Below are 14354 nucleotides of genomic sequence, written 5' to 3' on the forward strand. Positions count from 1 at the left end.
CCATCTACCATTGACTTTTCCTAAATTCACTTTGCTTTTTAGTTTACCATTCATATATCTATAGAAGAGTTTGGGCTCATGTTTATACCTGTCTATCATATCTTTTTCAAACTGTCTTTGTTCATCCCTCAGAATCCTCACGTAATTATTTTTTGCTTGTTTGTAATTATTCCATAGGTTGACTCTTTTACTTTTCCTCCATTTTTTCCATGAATCCTCTTTCATCCTTCTTGCTGCTTTATATCTTTTATTAAACCACTCTTTTTTACCAGACATTACACTCTGCTTTTTAGGCACAAACTTTTTTCACCTTCTTTATATATTTTAAGAAATTCATCCCACTTCTCTTGGATCCCTGTAGCCTTATGGAACATATCCCATCTCTCCTCTTGAAAAAAAACTTCCTTATGTTATCAAAGTCTGCCTTACAGTAGTTTAATCTCTCAGCATGGTGTTCTTCATTCCTTTGATTCTCTATTTCCTCATTTAAATTGAATTCTATGGTAGTGCAGTCACTTTTGGCTTACGGACACCCTATGTGAACATTCTCAATTCCTTCTGGTTCCTTACTAAATAACAGATCTAGTCTTGATGTTTCTCCATCTTTTCCAAATTTTATATCACCTCAATGTATCCATTGAGTTAATATATTGTCCGCTGTCAGCTGTAATAATGTGTTTCCCCAAGATGATTCTGTATAATTAATTTCTCCATGATTCTGTTCCCTCTGTGTACCACTGTTCCCAACACACCTCCTTACAGTTAAAGTCTCCCATCATGATTAATTTATCACCACTTAACATTTTCTCTATCCAGTTCACTGTGTCTTTTATCATTATTTTATATTCTTCGTTTAACCAGGCATTGGTTTTTGGTGGTATGTACATCACTACATACTGCCTCTTTTTGCCTTGTGTATTTCCCACTCCAGTTTTTAATGCCTCAGCTAATCCATTGCCATATTCTATTTCAACCACCTTTAAGCTTTTCTTAACTAAAAACATCACTCCTTCTTTCTTATATGTTCTACTTCTATTCCATAAATTGTACTGATTTTGCCCAATGTTCTTTATCTTTAACTCATCATATAATTTCATTTCTGTGAGGCCCATTATATCTGGACTTTTCTCATTTAAATAAACATTTAATTCCCTTAATCCCAAGATGAGTCCATTGATGTTAGTGTAAGCTACCTTCAAAATGCCCTTTTTTCTCCTTAGCTTGTTTCCCTGTCCTCCCTCCTGTTCAGGTACCACTTCCTCACTTTCATGTCCAACACCCTCCAATAGAATATCTCCTTCTGCTCTTCTGATCTCTTCTCGTTTTTTGCCTTTACTTCCTCCCTCATTTTAATTAGCTCTTCTCTTTCCTTTTCATTTAAGTCTCTTCTCAACCATATGTTTTTTGTTACCTCATCTTTAGCTAATTTCTAGGCCCCTGCCAGAGCCTCATCAGCTTCCTTCTGTGATTTAAATTTTATTCTTATGGGTCTGTGCCCTTCACCTGTGAATTTCCCTACTATGTGGTATTCTTCCACTTCATTAACCAGATATCTTCCCTCCTCTTGTACCTTTCCCACCACTTTGTTTACTATCTCTTTCAGCTCTTTCTCTCTTACTGCTTTGTTGATTTCCTTAATTTCTTTAACCCCAAAGACAATTATACATTTATTCTTGTCAACTGTCTCTCTTACAAGAGATTCATTTGTCTAGATTACATTTACCACCTTTTGCATTATTCTGGCCTCATTTAATTGTTCTTCTATCATTTTCTCAAAGTTTACTGCCTCTTCCTGTATGGTCTCTTGCTCACTTATTTGTTTCTCCAACCTATCTACTTTCCTCTCAAACTTTATCTTATCTCCTTCTTGGAGCTTTTTCCATACATCTTGCCTTTCACTTAATTGCACTACAGTTTTGGCACTTCCTTCCACTTTCTTACAGCATTTCTTAATTCTTATCTCCATAGCATTGTATACATTTCTTAGCTCTATGTTTTTGGCTCTCAATCCCTTCATTTATTTAATTTGGCTTACCTGGGTCTCTTCCATGGCTCTGAATCTCTCCATCAATTTTTCCATCTCACTTCCAGGACCAACACTCTTCTTTGCCACTGTTTTGTGCTAACCTCACTGTAACCGGCGCAAAACCCCGAGAAGTTGTGTTCTCCTGCCACCGATTCGTTGCTCGGCTTAAACAAACCACTTAGGTTCGGCTCCATTTTTCTCTTCTAATTTCCTTTCAACTCTACTCTTAGAATCACTTCTACCTTTTTCCTATTTCATTATGGAGACAGAAACAGTAGTGCTCCAAACTCCCTACACCACAACTGGCTTATCTTGGTGATCACAGAGCTGCTACCCGTGTCCTTCCAGCTTGGCTGCTTTTGTGTGTGTGAGGACAAAGATTTCACACCTTAACCCTTTCCTTCCGGCGCTTAAATTATTTTTCCGTTTTGTATGACGGCTAAAAATGGTAAACCTAGAAATTGTCAGAAAATTGTTTGAACACTAATAATTATTTTCTCTTTGTTATTCTGAATACAATGATATACTTTGTAGCTCGATGTGACCTCTGAAAGTTGAGTTTATGCCTTATAAAAGATTCCTCCTCCTCCCGCTGTGTGATCCGTCATCCAGAAACAGCCCGGAGAGCGATGACGCCGCGCGCACACACTCTCTCTCTCTCTCTCTCTCTCATCTTGGAGGGAAAATTGTACACTTCCAATGAGAGAGAGAGAGAGAGAGAGAGAGAGAGAGAGAGAGAGAGAGAGAGAGAGAGAGAGAGATTTCATCCCTTTTCACATCAAGTTTCAGGCAAATAACATTCTCTCTCTTTCTCTCTCTCTCTCTGACAAGTTACCTTCTACCATTTTATTATAAAATCGAAGATAATGAAAAAAATTAACATGAAAGAATGATAGGTATCATCTCTCTGTTCTGATAAAACAGGTGGATCCTGTAAATCATTTTCCGAGTCCTCACTAATGTCTTCGCTTTCTTCAGCTTCTTCTTCTAAATATTCACTGTCACTGTCTTCAAACTCAGAAGCACTGCTAAATACATATGTTGTGTCCTGCTCCATGGTGAGTTATGATCTGAGATCCTTGGCTCTTATCAGGATGTCTCTTCACACTTATCATAGTGCTTTCCACCCGGCGAGTGATTTTCACCCGGCGGGTCACTGGGGTTGCCAAGTGTCGCCCGGAGAAAGGGAAAATAGCTTAGTTACCGCTAAATTTCCAGAGCTAGTGACAACACTACATGTGGAAACATGCCAGACACTTCCACTCACACCATCTGAATCGAGAAACCGCGCTTGGACCTCAAAATTGAGGCGCGAAAATTCTTGATTACCGGTATGATCGCCGTCGCTACAGACGCATTTTTGCAATCGTATATATATACGATTGCTGAAAGCAAAGGGTTAATCATCTGATTGAACAAGGAAGGAAGAGAAGGTCTCTCTCTCTCTCTCTCTCTCTCTCTCTCTCTCTCTCTCTCTCTCTCTCTCTCGGGTCATATTCCTATAAAATATAACGATTTAATACTATAATTTACGACTATCATTTCATTACCAGCACAGCACTCCAAAGGTTAATTGTTTTTTTCATTGAATAGATGTTAGAGGTTGGTGCCCTTCATATAGGTGGTCAACCTACAAATAATGTATACAATAAGTGACTAATTTCTTGGCCAGAAAGCAGGGATCGACCTATGCTTGTGATATGACCTATAATCGAAGAGATACAGTACATCCAAATACTGTACTTGAATATGAGTATATTTAAATATGAATAATGAAAATTAGTTCTCCCTCTGTTCACCAACAATGGTTACTTTGGGATTACAAAGGAAACAGTGTAGAAGTGTTTAACTAATGCGAGAGACTGACTGTTGGCAGCACTGGGCCTGTCAGGCAAAACAGATGTAAGGCAGATGTTATCTGAGAAACTGAGGTGATCTTAATGCTATTTTGGAAATTACCTAATTAGTCCCAGTAAAAACAAAAAAAAAGTGTTAAAATCATAAAAAGATGAAAGGTGACAAACAAGAATTAAGAAAAAAATGCATGAAACTAAAAAAATAAACAATCTTACCTGTCTTAATGGTAACACTCCTCTCGAGATTTAACATGCTTTTATTACTTAATCCATGACCAATGTATGACTGTAGGTTGGTCATGATGCGTTTGCGAAACCGCTCTTTGAGAGACTGCCCAGTGCGCCCTGTAGGGAAAGAAAATGATTTTGTTATGTTGTAATCAAATGTTTTAAAGGAGTAGCTGAGTAGGATGTGTAGCCCTCAATAAACTGACTCAGATTTACTTCTGAGAATAAAAGAGAAGATGTAAACATATAGAAAGTTAAGGCCAAATAAAATTCATGTTTATGCTAACATCAGCTATTCAATATAAAGTACTATTCATCCTTTTCACAAATGACTTCTAAACAAACACTTGGATCAGTATGAGATTGTGGCACACTTCAACACCATCCCCTAATTTATGGCACTACAGACCATCGCCAAGTGTGTTTCATAAAGAAGTTTACTCGTCTTTGATGACATAGTTGTGATGTGTAAAGCGGAATAAGGGGTAGAGGGAAGGCAAGGAGGGAGGGAAAGGGAGACAGGAGTGGAAGGAGAGGTAGTGGAGGGATATCTTTCTAGTGCCATAAATTAGGGGATAGTGTCAAACAACCTGTGTCAAAATACCATACTGATCCAACTGTTTAGTTAGAACAGTTGTTCCCAAAGTTTTCAGCTTATTATCCAATTAAACATGCCAAATTAAGCATCTTATCCCTTTTAAACAATGTTGTAAATACATGTGTCCAATACTGGAAATGTTATGATCAAGGATTGCTGGATGACTGCCCCAAATCATGCCAGTCAAAATACTGTTGGCTTGCCACACACATACATACTTTTTCTTTTCTAATACAGCAAAGTAGATATTAATGTTTATCAATTCAACTGTATTACACAATTATAACAATTATTTTACATATTTATGTACTAGTTAATATTATCGGAAGGCTTATGGACCTGATGGGGTCCCTCGTATTGTTCTCCGAAACTGTGCCTCCGTGCTTGCACCTTGCCAAGTCAAACTCTTTCAGCTCTGTCTGTCAACATCTACCTTTCCTTCTTGCTGGAAGTTTGCCTACATTCAACCTGTTCCTAAAAAGGGTGACCGCTCTAATCCCTCAAACTACCGTCCTATTGCTTTAATTTCCTGCTTATCTAAAGTTTTTGAATCTATCCTCAACAGGAAGATTCTTAAACATCTATCACTTCACAACCTTCTATCTGATCGCCAGTATGGGTTCCGTCAAGGCCGCTCTACTGGTGATCTTCTGGCTTTCCTTACTGAGTCTTGGTCATATCAAAAGCCTTTGATAGAGTCTGGCACAAAGCTTTGATTTCCAAACTACCCTCCTACGGTTTCTATCCTTCTCTCTGTAACTTCATCTCAAGTTTCCTTTCTGACCATTCTATTGCTGCTGTGGTAGACGGTCACTGTTCTTCTCCTAAATCTATTAACAGTGGTGTTCCTCAGGGTTCTGTCCTGTCACCCACTCTCTTCTTATTATTCATTAATGATCTTCTAAACCAAACTTCTTGTCCTATCCACTCCTATGCTGATGATACCACCCTGCACTTTTCCACGTCTTTTCATAGACGTCCAACCCTTCAGGAGGTAAACATATCACGCAGGGAAGCCACAGAACGCCTGATTTCTGATCTTTCTAAAATTTCTGATTGGGGCAGAGCAAACTTGGTATTGTTCAATGCCTCAAAAACTCAATTCCTCCATCTATCAACTCGACACAATCTTCCAGACAACTATCCCCTCTTCTTCAATGACACTCAACTGTCCCCCTCTTCTACACTGAACATCCTCGGTCTGTCCTTTACTTATAATCTGAACTGGAAACTTCACATCTCATCTCTAGCTAAAACAGCTTCTATGAAGTTAGGTGTTCTGAGACATCTCCGCCAGTTTTTCTCACCCCCCCAGCTGCTAACTCTGTACAAGGGCCTTATCCGTCCATGTATGGAGTATGCTTCACATGTCTGGGGGGGTTCCACTCATACTGCTCTTCTAGACAGGGTGGAATCAAAAGCTTTTCGTCTCATCAACTCCTCTCCTCTAACTGACTGTCTTCAGCCCCTCTCTCACCGCTGCAATGTTGCATATCTAGCTGTCTTCTACCGCTATTTTCATGCCAACTGCTCTTCTGATCTTGCTAACTGCATGCCTCCCCTCCTTCCGCGGCCTCGCTGCACAAGACTTTCTTCTTTCTCTCACCCCTATTCTGTCCACCTCTCTAACGCAAGAGTTAACCAGTATTCTCAATCATTCATCCCTTTCTCTGGTAAACTCTGGAACTCCCTGCCTTCTTCTGTATTTCCACCTTCCTATGACTTGAATTCCTTCAAGAGGGAGGTTTCAAGACACTTATCCACCAATTTTTGACCACTGCTTTGACCCTTTTATGGGACTGGCATTTCAGTGGGCATTTTTTTTTATTAGATTTTTGTTGCCCTTGGCCAGTATCCTTCCTACATAAAAAAAAAAAAAAAAAAAAAAACTTAATGCTAGGCACTGCATTATTTTCTTGATTTTTCAAGATTATTCACTTTTTCTTGTCACACCTCCATTACTCCTCAAAAAATGTTATACAGTGGTACCTTGGTATACATTTGCTTTATAATAAGTCCAACTTGGTATATGTCCTGTTTGGACATGAAAAACTTTACTTGGTATACAAGCTTTGTTTGGAATATGACTCACGTGCTAGAACTTGTATGGGTCAAAATGAATTACAACACCACATGCTACCTTTGTTTACCTTTCTCAAGACAAAGTCACGACTGCCCACGAGCAGTGTTGACAGGTTGGCAGGGCTCTCTTTCCAAACAATAACATCTCCCCCGTTCTCAGCACCATCCTTGTAGGTACTTAACTCTTCTCAGCAAGATAAAGTGAGTTAAATTTTCAGCTATTTCATGTAATTGTTTTTTGTATTCATCATATCTGATGGCATATCACACACCTTTTTCATAAAAATGGCTCAAAAAAATCACCCTGCATTTTATATGCAAATGCGAGGTCTCACATAGATTTAATTTTGAAATTTCCTTCACCCATACACCTGAAGATTTACACCACTGTATTATGTGCTAGTGCTATATCATAAAAATGGCTCAAAAAATCACCCTGCATCTTATATGCAAATGTGAGGCCTCCTGTAGATTTAATTTTGAAATTTCCTTCATCCATACACCCAAAGATTTACACCACTGTATTATATGCTAGAGTGCTATATCATATTTTTTAGCCTTAATATGAAATAAGGAAATGTTGAAAATGAAAACACAGCCCTGTTCAGTGATGTGCCAATCATGTTGTTGACATCTCAACAGCTGGGCTGCATTTTTCACCTTGCTTCTGAGACTAGGCCACTACCTATTTTATATAACTGCAACACAGTAGGATAATTTTATTATTGTGATTGCTCGCTTTTTGTTCAGCTGTCCCTCTAGCTTGCTTTAAACATTACATGCATAAATACATAAAAAAAACTTTTTCCCTGAATATGCCCTGCTGAAATGGGGGTGCATCTTTTTTTTTTTTTATGTAGAAAGGACAATGGCCAAAAGCAACAAAAATCTAACAAAAATAAAGCCCAATGAAATGCCGGTCCCCGAATAAGGTCCAAAGAGATAGTCAAAAATTGAAGGTTAAGTGTCTTGAAACCTCCCTCTTCAAGGAGTTCAAGTCATAAGAAGGTGAAAATACAGAACCAGGCAGGGAGTTCCACAGTTTATCAAAGAAAGGGATGAATGATTGAGAATACTGGCTAACTCTTACATAAGAGACATGGACAGAATAGGGATGAGAGAAACAAGAAAGTCTTGTGCAATGAGGCTGCGGGAGGAGGGAAAGCATGCAGTTCGCCAGATCAGAAGAGCAGTTAGCATGAAAAATAGCAACAGAAGATAGCTAGAGATGCAACACTGTGATGATGAGAAAGAGACTGAAGACAGTCAGTCAGGAGTTGATGAGATGAAAAGCTTTTTGATTCCACCCTGTCTAAAAGAGAGGCATGAGTGGAAACCCCAAGACATGTCAAGTATACTCCATACATGGATGCATAAGGCCCTTGTACAGAGTTAACAGCTGGGGGGGGGTGAGAAAAACTCATGGAGACATCTCAGAATGCTTAACTTCATAGAAGTTGCTTTAGCTAGAGATGAGATATGAAGTTTCTAGTTTAGATTATAAGAAAAGGGTAGACCGAGGATGTTCAGTGTAGAAGAGAGGGACACTTGAGTGTCACTGAAGAAGAGGGGATAGTTGCCTGGAAGGTTGTGTCAAGTTGCTAGATGGAGGAATTGTGTTTTTGAAGCATTAAACAATACCAAGTTTGCTCTGCCCCAATCATAAATTTTAGAGAGATCTGAAGTCGGGCATTCTGTGGCTTCCCTTCATGAACTGTTTACTTTCTGAAGGGTTGAACATCAATGAAAAAATGTGAAAAAGTGCAGGGTAGTCTAAGGCAACAGCAAAAGTTTCACCAAAATCTCTAAAAGAGGATGACCAAGACTCAGTAAGGAAAGCCAGATCACCGGTAGAGTGGCCTTGACGGAACCCATACTGGCCATCAGACTGAAAGTTGTGAAGTGACAGATGCTTAAGAATCTTTCTGTTGAGGATAGATTAAAAAACTTTAGATAGGCAGGAAATTAAAGCAATAGAACGGTCACCCTTTTTAGGAACAGGGTAAATGTAGGCAAATTTTCAGCAAGAAGGAAAGGTAGATGTTGACAGAGTTGAAAGAGTTTGACACGGCAAGGTGCAAGCATGAAGGCACAGTTTTGGAGAACAATAGGAGGGACCCCATCAGATCCATAAGCCTTCTGAGGGTTTAGGCCAGCAAGGGTATGGAAGACGTCACTGCGAAGAATCTTAATAGATAGCATGAAGTGGTCAGAGGGTTGAGGAGAGGAAGGAGCAAGCCCCTGAATCATCCAAGACAGAGTCTTTAGTAAAGGTTTGAGCAGAGTTCAGTTTTTAGAGATAGATGTGATAGCAGTGGTACTATCTGGTTGAAATAAAGGAGAGAAAGAAGAAGCAAAGTTATGAGAAATGTTTTTGGCTAGATGCCAGAAGTCACAAGGGTAGTTAGATCTTGAAAGATTTTGACACTTTCTATTAATGGAGTTTTTGGCTAGTTGGAGAAGACTTGGCAGGATTCTGGGCAGAAATATAAAGTGCATGAAATTCTAGTAATGGAAGGCTCAAGTACCTTTTGTGGGCCATCTCTCTGTCATTTATAGTATGAGAACAGGCTGTGTTAAACCAAGGTTTGGAAGGTTTAGGTCAAGAAAAAGAGTGAGGAATTTACGTCTCCATGCCAGACACTATCACCTCTGTTATGCACTTAGCACACAGAGATGGATCTCTGTTACAGAAGCAGTAGTCATTCCAAAGAAAATCAGCAAAGTACCTCCTCAGGTCCCACTAACTACCAGAGGCAAAATGCCAGAGGCACCTCCACTTAGGGGGATTCTGAGAAGGGATTGGTGCAATAGGACTAGATACAGATATGAGACTGTAATCAGAGCCCAAGGGAGAAGAGTGGGTAACAGCATAAGCAGAAGGATGAGGTTAGGATAAGGTAAAGAATGTTGGGCATATCTCCAAGACAGTCAGGAATATGACTATGGTGTTGCACTAGGTTGTGGAGGATAGCAAAGTTGAAGGCTGGCTCACCAGAATGGTCAGTGAAGGGAGAGGAAAGCCAATGCTGGTAGTGAACACTGAAATTTCTAAGAATGGAGATCTCCACACAAGGGAAGAGAGTCAGAATGTGCTCCACTTTGGAAGTTAAGTAGTCAAAGAATTTCTTATAGTTAGAGGAGTTAGATGAGAGGTATACAGCACTGATAAATTTAGTTTGAGAGTGACTCTGTAGTTGTAGCCAGATGGTGGAAAACTCAGAAGATTCAAGAGCATGGGCATGAGAGCAGGTTAAGTCATTGCGCACATAAATGCAACATCCAGCTTTGGATTGAAAATGAGGATAGAGAAAGTAGGAAGGAACAGAATAGGGGCTATTGTCAGTTGCCTGTGTTTCAGTGAGGAAAAGAGGATAAGGTTTAGTTGAGGAGAGGTGGTGTTCTACAGATTGAAAATTAGATCTAAGAATGCAAATGTTGCAGAAGTTAATGAAAAAAAAGTTGAGGGAGGTGTCAAGACACTTAGGGTCGATACCAGAAGAGCAGTCTGACATGGCGACATTTGTGGTCCCCTGCCCAGATGGGGACTCTGAGGCTGGTGTAGGAGTCCCCGTGATAATTTTGAATTTTGAGTGAAGGTTGTGTGTGTAATTAGATACTTGTAGTTTTGTGTGAAGGAAGAGAGTTGTGTTTATAGGGCAGGCTGTGACTGCCCCCTTGTATTGTGAGACACAATGAGAAACATTCAGTGAGGTCACTGCTTGATTTAATGATAAGTTCACAGCACTCCCTGATCCAGTGTTTTAGACCTTACTGGGAGTAATTATCATTTTAACAGGTGCCTACTGCCACCTCCTATGTTTTATATGCCATCAAATATGGTATGAATTTTGATATTAAGCAGTGTTTAAATTATTTCATACAACACTATCAATGTATTGTATAATATGCTAATAACAATAAAGTTTTTTTATGAGAATGGATTTATCGTTTTCCCTTTATTTCTTATGGGAAAAATTTGTTTAGTATATGTCATTTGGTATAAGTCCAAGGATATGAAACAGATTAAGGACATATACCACACTGTAGTGTGAAAGTAGTGGTAGAATATAAGAAGAGATGGAACACTTCAGTGATGAGAGAATTAGAGGAGAGGAGTTGATAAGACAAAATGCTTTTAAGTCCACCCTATCTAAAAGAGTGGTATGAGTGGAAGCCCCCCACTCCCATCACGCCATACATGAACAATAAGGACCCTATACAGAGTTTGCAGTTGGGGGGTGAGAAAAATTGGGAGATGACACAGAGCACCAAACTTCATTAAAGGTGTTTTAGCTGCAGGTAAGAAGTGAAGTTCAGTTTAGATTATAAGTGAAGGACAGACTGAAGATGTTCAATGTAGAATACAGGGGCAGTTGAGAGTCACTGAAGACGAGGGAATACAGTGTCATAGCATAATGCCATGACAAGCACTGTATTCCCTCTTCTTCAGTGACACTCAACTGTCCCTTTCTTCTACATTGAACATCTTCAGTCTGTCCTTCACTTATAATCTAAACCGGAACTTCACATCTTATCTGTAGCTAAAACTGCTTTAATAAAGTTTGGTGATCTGTGTCATCTCCCAATTTTTCTTGACATAATGCCATATCATATGGGGGGGGGTTCTGGGTTTTATCATTGTATTGTGCCTAGTAGGAGCCATTATCATGATGTCACTGCTTCCCATTACACACCACAGAGCCATCTCAGTGCTCTCATAGCTTCTGTGGTGAAAGGAAGTGATGCACTTTTGTCTCTCAACACCCCCATCTTTTGTCTGATGGTCTCATTGGTTTTGGGACTATACCTGTTTGATTATGGATAAAAAGAAGTCTTTAATGCCTAAAACTATTGCATAGACTATAGGTCTTCACAAAGCTGGACACCAAATGAAATAGTTGAGTGTTGATGTGTGTGAGCAGTCTGTAAGGAACTGGGTGTAATGTTTCAAGGGTGGCAGGGGTGTAGATTTACCATCTGCAAAACCTCAACCTGGACCCTCAAAGAAGACATCTCTTCACATCTTAACTGTGATGAAAAAAAACAGTTAGAGTACACCTAAGATAACAGCTAGAGAATAAAAAAAAAAGTAAGAAAAAAAAAATTCTCAGATATGTCTATAAGAACTGTTAACAGATGTAACAGAGCTGGGCTACAGTGGTCACTGTCAGGTTAAGAAACTGAACTTATCCAAGGTACAGAAGAAACGTAAGCTAGATTTTACAAATAAATATCTTCACTGGACTCCTCAACAATGGTGTGAAATATTTTGAAGTGATGAAGTAACCTTCACCATCATCTGCAACTGTAGAGGACACGTGTACCAGCCCAGAGGTAGTGACCCCTACAATAATACTACACCTGTGGGACCACAAAACACTCAGACTTGCTAATGGTTTAGGGGAGCTTCAGCATTCAAAGTGTTGGTGAACTTGTGCCTTCCAGAAAAACAGTAAATAAACCATTATAATTACCTTGAGTTATTGTGTGACAGTTTACCAGAGGTGTTTGACCAGTGTGGGATTACGGTTTTTATGCAGGATGGTGGACCGTGTCATACTGCTAAATCTATAATTCAATGAAGTGAGATTCTTGGACAACTGGCCTGGCAATTCCTCAGACTTAAATCTTATTGAGAATCTCTGGTAAAAAAAACATTCATTAGGCAAGGATATCAGTTCCATCCCACAGCTGGAGGCTGCTTTACATGAGGCATGGAATAATTTACCTCCCCAACCCCTCAAGAAGTTGTGTGAGTCTCCTACATGGCTGAAGGATGTGATTAAATATAAAGGAGGCAGCACCAAGTATCAACTCGTAAGAGATTGGCATATTTCACATCCCATATATTTCTCTTGGTTACCAAAAATAAAATTTTCACTTTTGCTCTCATATAACTAAAAACACTCCCAAATATGGAAAAAAAAAAAAAAACTGAGTTAAATTTTGAAATGACCATTTTTAAATGTCCCACTTGGCCTGCCCTGTGATGCTGCCAGACATACAATTCCTTTCTTTTTTTTTTCAGTGTTTTCTGCACATTTTGTAGCACTAGGTAATAGTCTACAATATAAATGTTCATAATAACTGCCTATTCATACATAAGGATGAGACTTGTTTTCATGAATAAATAATTCCTTTTTCAAAATTTTAAAAAATTCATCATAAAATCACTGGCTTTTTTTTACACAAAGTATCATTTTCCTTTTTCTTTCACATTTCTTACACAATATTACCCAAGGCTCAGTACATAGAGCCACATCACACTCATGACAGTAATACTAAGTGTCACTGTTTTCTTTCCCGTCTAGTTGTGTGGCTGCACACATGACAGGCTTTCAGTATTTTATTTTATTTTTTTTCATATCTAGTTGTGGCTGCATGGTGTGTAGAAAGTGGCATTCTGTAAGTACAGGATTTTCAGGCACATGACGACCTGGGGTAGGGTGCTCTATGGCATTACCTCCCAGCAACTGACATATCACTTACATGAGAGAGAACATAAGAACATAAGAAATAAGGGAAGCTGCAAGAAGCCATCACTCATACTGCTCTTCTAGACAGGGTGGAATCAACAACTTTTCGTCTCATCAACTCCTCTCCTCTAACTGACTGTCTTGAATCCCTCTCTCACCGCCACAATGTTGCATCTCTAGCTATCTTCTACTGCTATTTTCATCTTGCTAACTGCATGCCTCCCCTCCTCCCGTGGCCTCTCTGCACAAGACTTTCTTCTTTCTCTCATCCCTATTCTGTCCACCTCTCTAATGCAAGAGTTAACCAGTATTCTCAATCATTCATTCCTTTCTCTGGTAAACTCTGGAACTCCCTGCCTGCTTCTGTATTTCCACCTTCCTATGACTTGAATTCCTTCAAGAGGGAGGTTTCAAGACACTTATCCATCAATTTTTGACTACTGCTTTGACCCTTTTATGGGACTTGCATTTCAGTGGGCATTTTTTTTTATTGGATTTTTGTTGCCCTTGGCCAGTGTCCCTCCTACATAATAATAATAATAATAAAAAAATCAAAAAAAAATCAGGCCTACAAATAGCAGTTCCTGTATGAAATATACTTATCCATAAACCCATCTAATCTTCTCTTAAAGCTCCCTAATGTCTTAGCACTAACAACATGATTACTGAGTCCGTTCCATTTATCTATCAATGTGTTTAAGAACCAATTTCTTCCTCTCTCTTTCTTAAAACTAAATTTTTCAAGCTTGAACCAGTTATTTCTTGTTCTGTCCTGGTTACTGGTCCTAAGAATTTTGTTTACATCCCCCTTGTTATAACCCTTATACCACTTAAAGACTGCTATTAGGTCCCCTCTTAACCTACATTTCTCTAAAGAATGTACATTTAACAGCTTCAATCTCACCTCATAAGGAATACTCCTTATCCCCTGTATCCTTTTAGTCATTCTCCTTTGTACTGATTCTAGAAGATTTATATCCTTCCTGTAATATGGGAACCAGAACTGCACAATGTAATCTAGATGAGGTCTAACCAGTGACAAATATAGCTTTGATATTGCTTCGGAGTTTCTACTTTTAACACTC

General features: G+C 39.1%; 1 protein-coding gene across 8 annotated transcripts in view; it reads right to left on the reverse strand.

The window, feature by feature from the left end:
* Positions 1–14354, reverse strand: part of LOC135109621 (DNA ligase 1-like) — a 195424-nt gene that overhangs the window by 41036 nt on the left and 140034 nt on the right. For 7 of the 8 annotated variants that reach the window (XM_064021053.1, XM_064021054.1, XM_064021057.1 and 4 more), the window contains one exon: positions 4099–4227. The exons of the other annotated variant lie outside the window; for it this stretch is intronic. In XM_064021053.1, the coding sequence (XP_063877123.1) occupies positions 4099–4227 (129 nt within the window). The remainder of the gene's footprint in view (positions 1–4098; positions 4228–14354) is intronic. 8 annotated transcript variants of the gene reach the window in all.

This window comes from Scylla paramamosain, chromosome 19 (genome assembly GCF_035594125.1).
Source record: "Scylla paramamosain isolate STU-SP2022 chromosome 19, ASM3559412v1, whole genome shotgun sequence".
Lineage (NCBI taxonomy): Eukaryota > Metazoa > Arthropoda > Malacostraca > Decapoda > Portunidae > Scylla > Scylla paramamosain.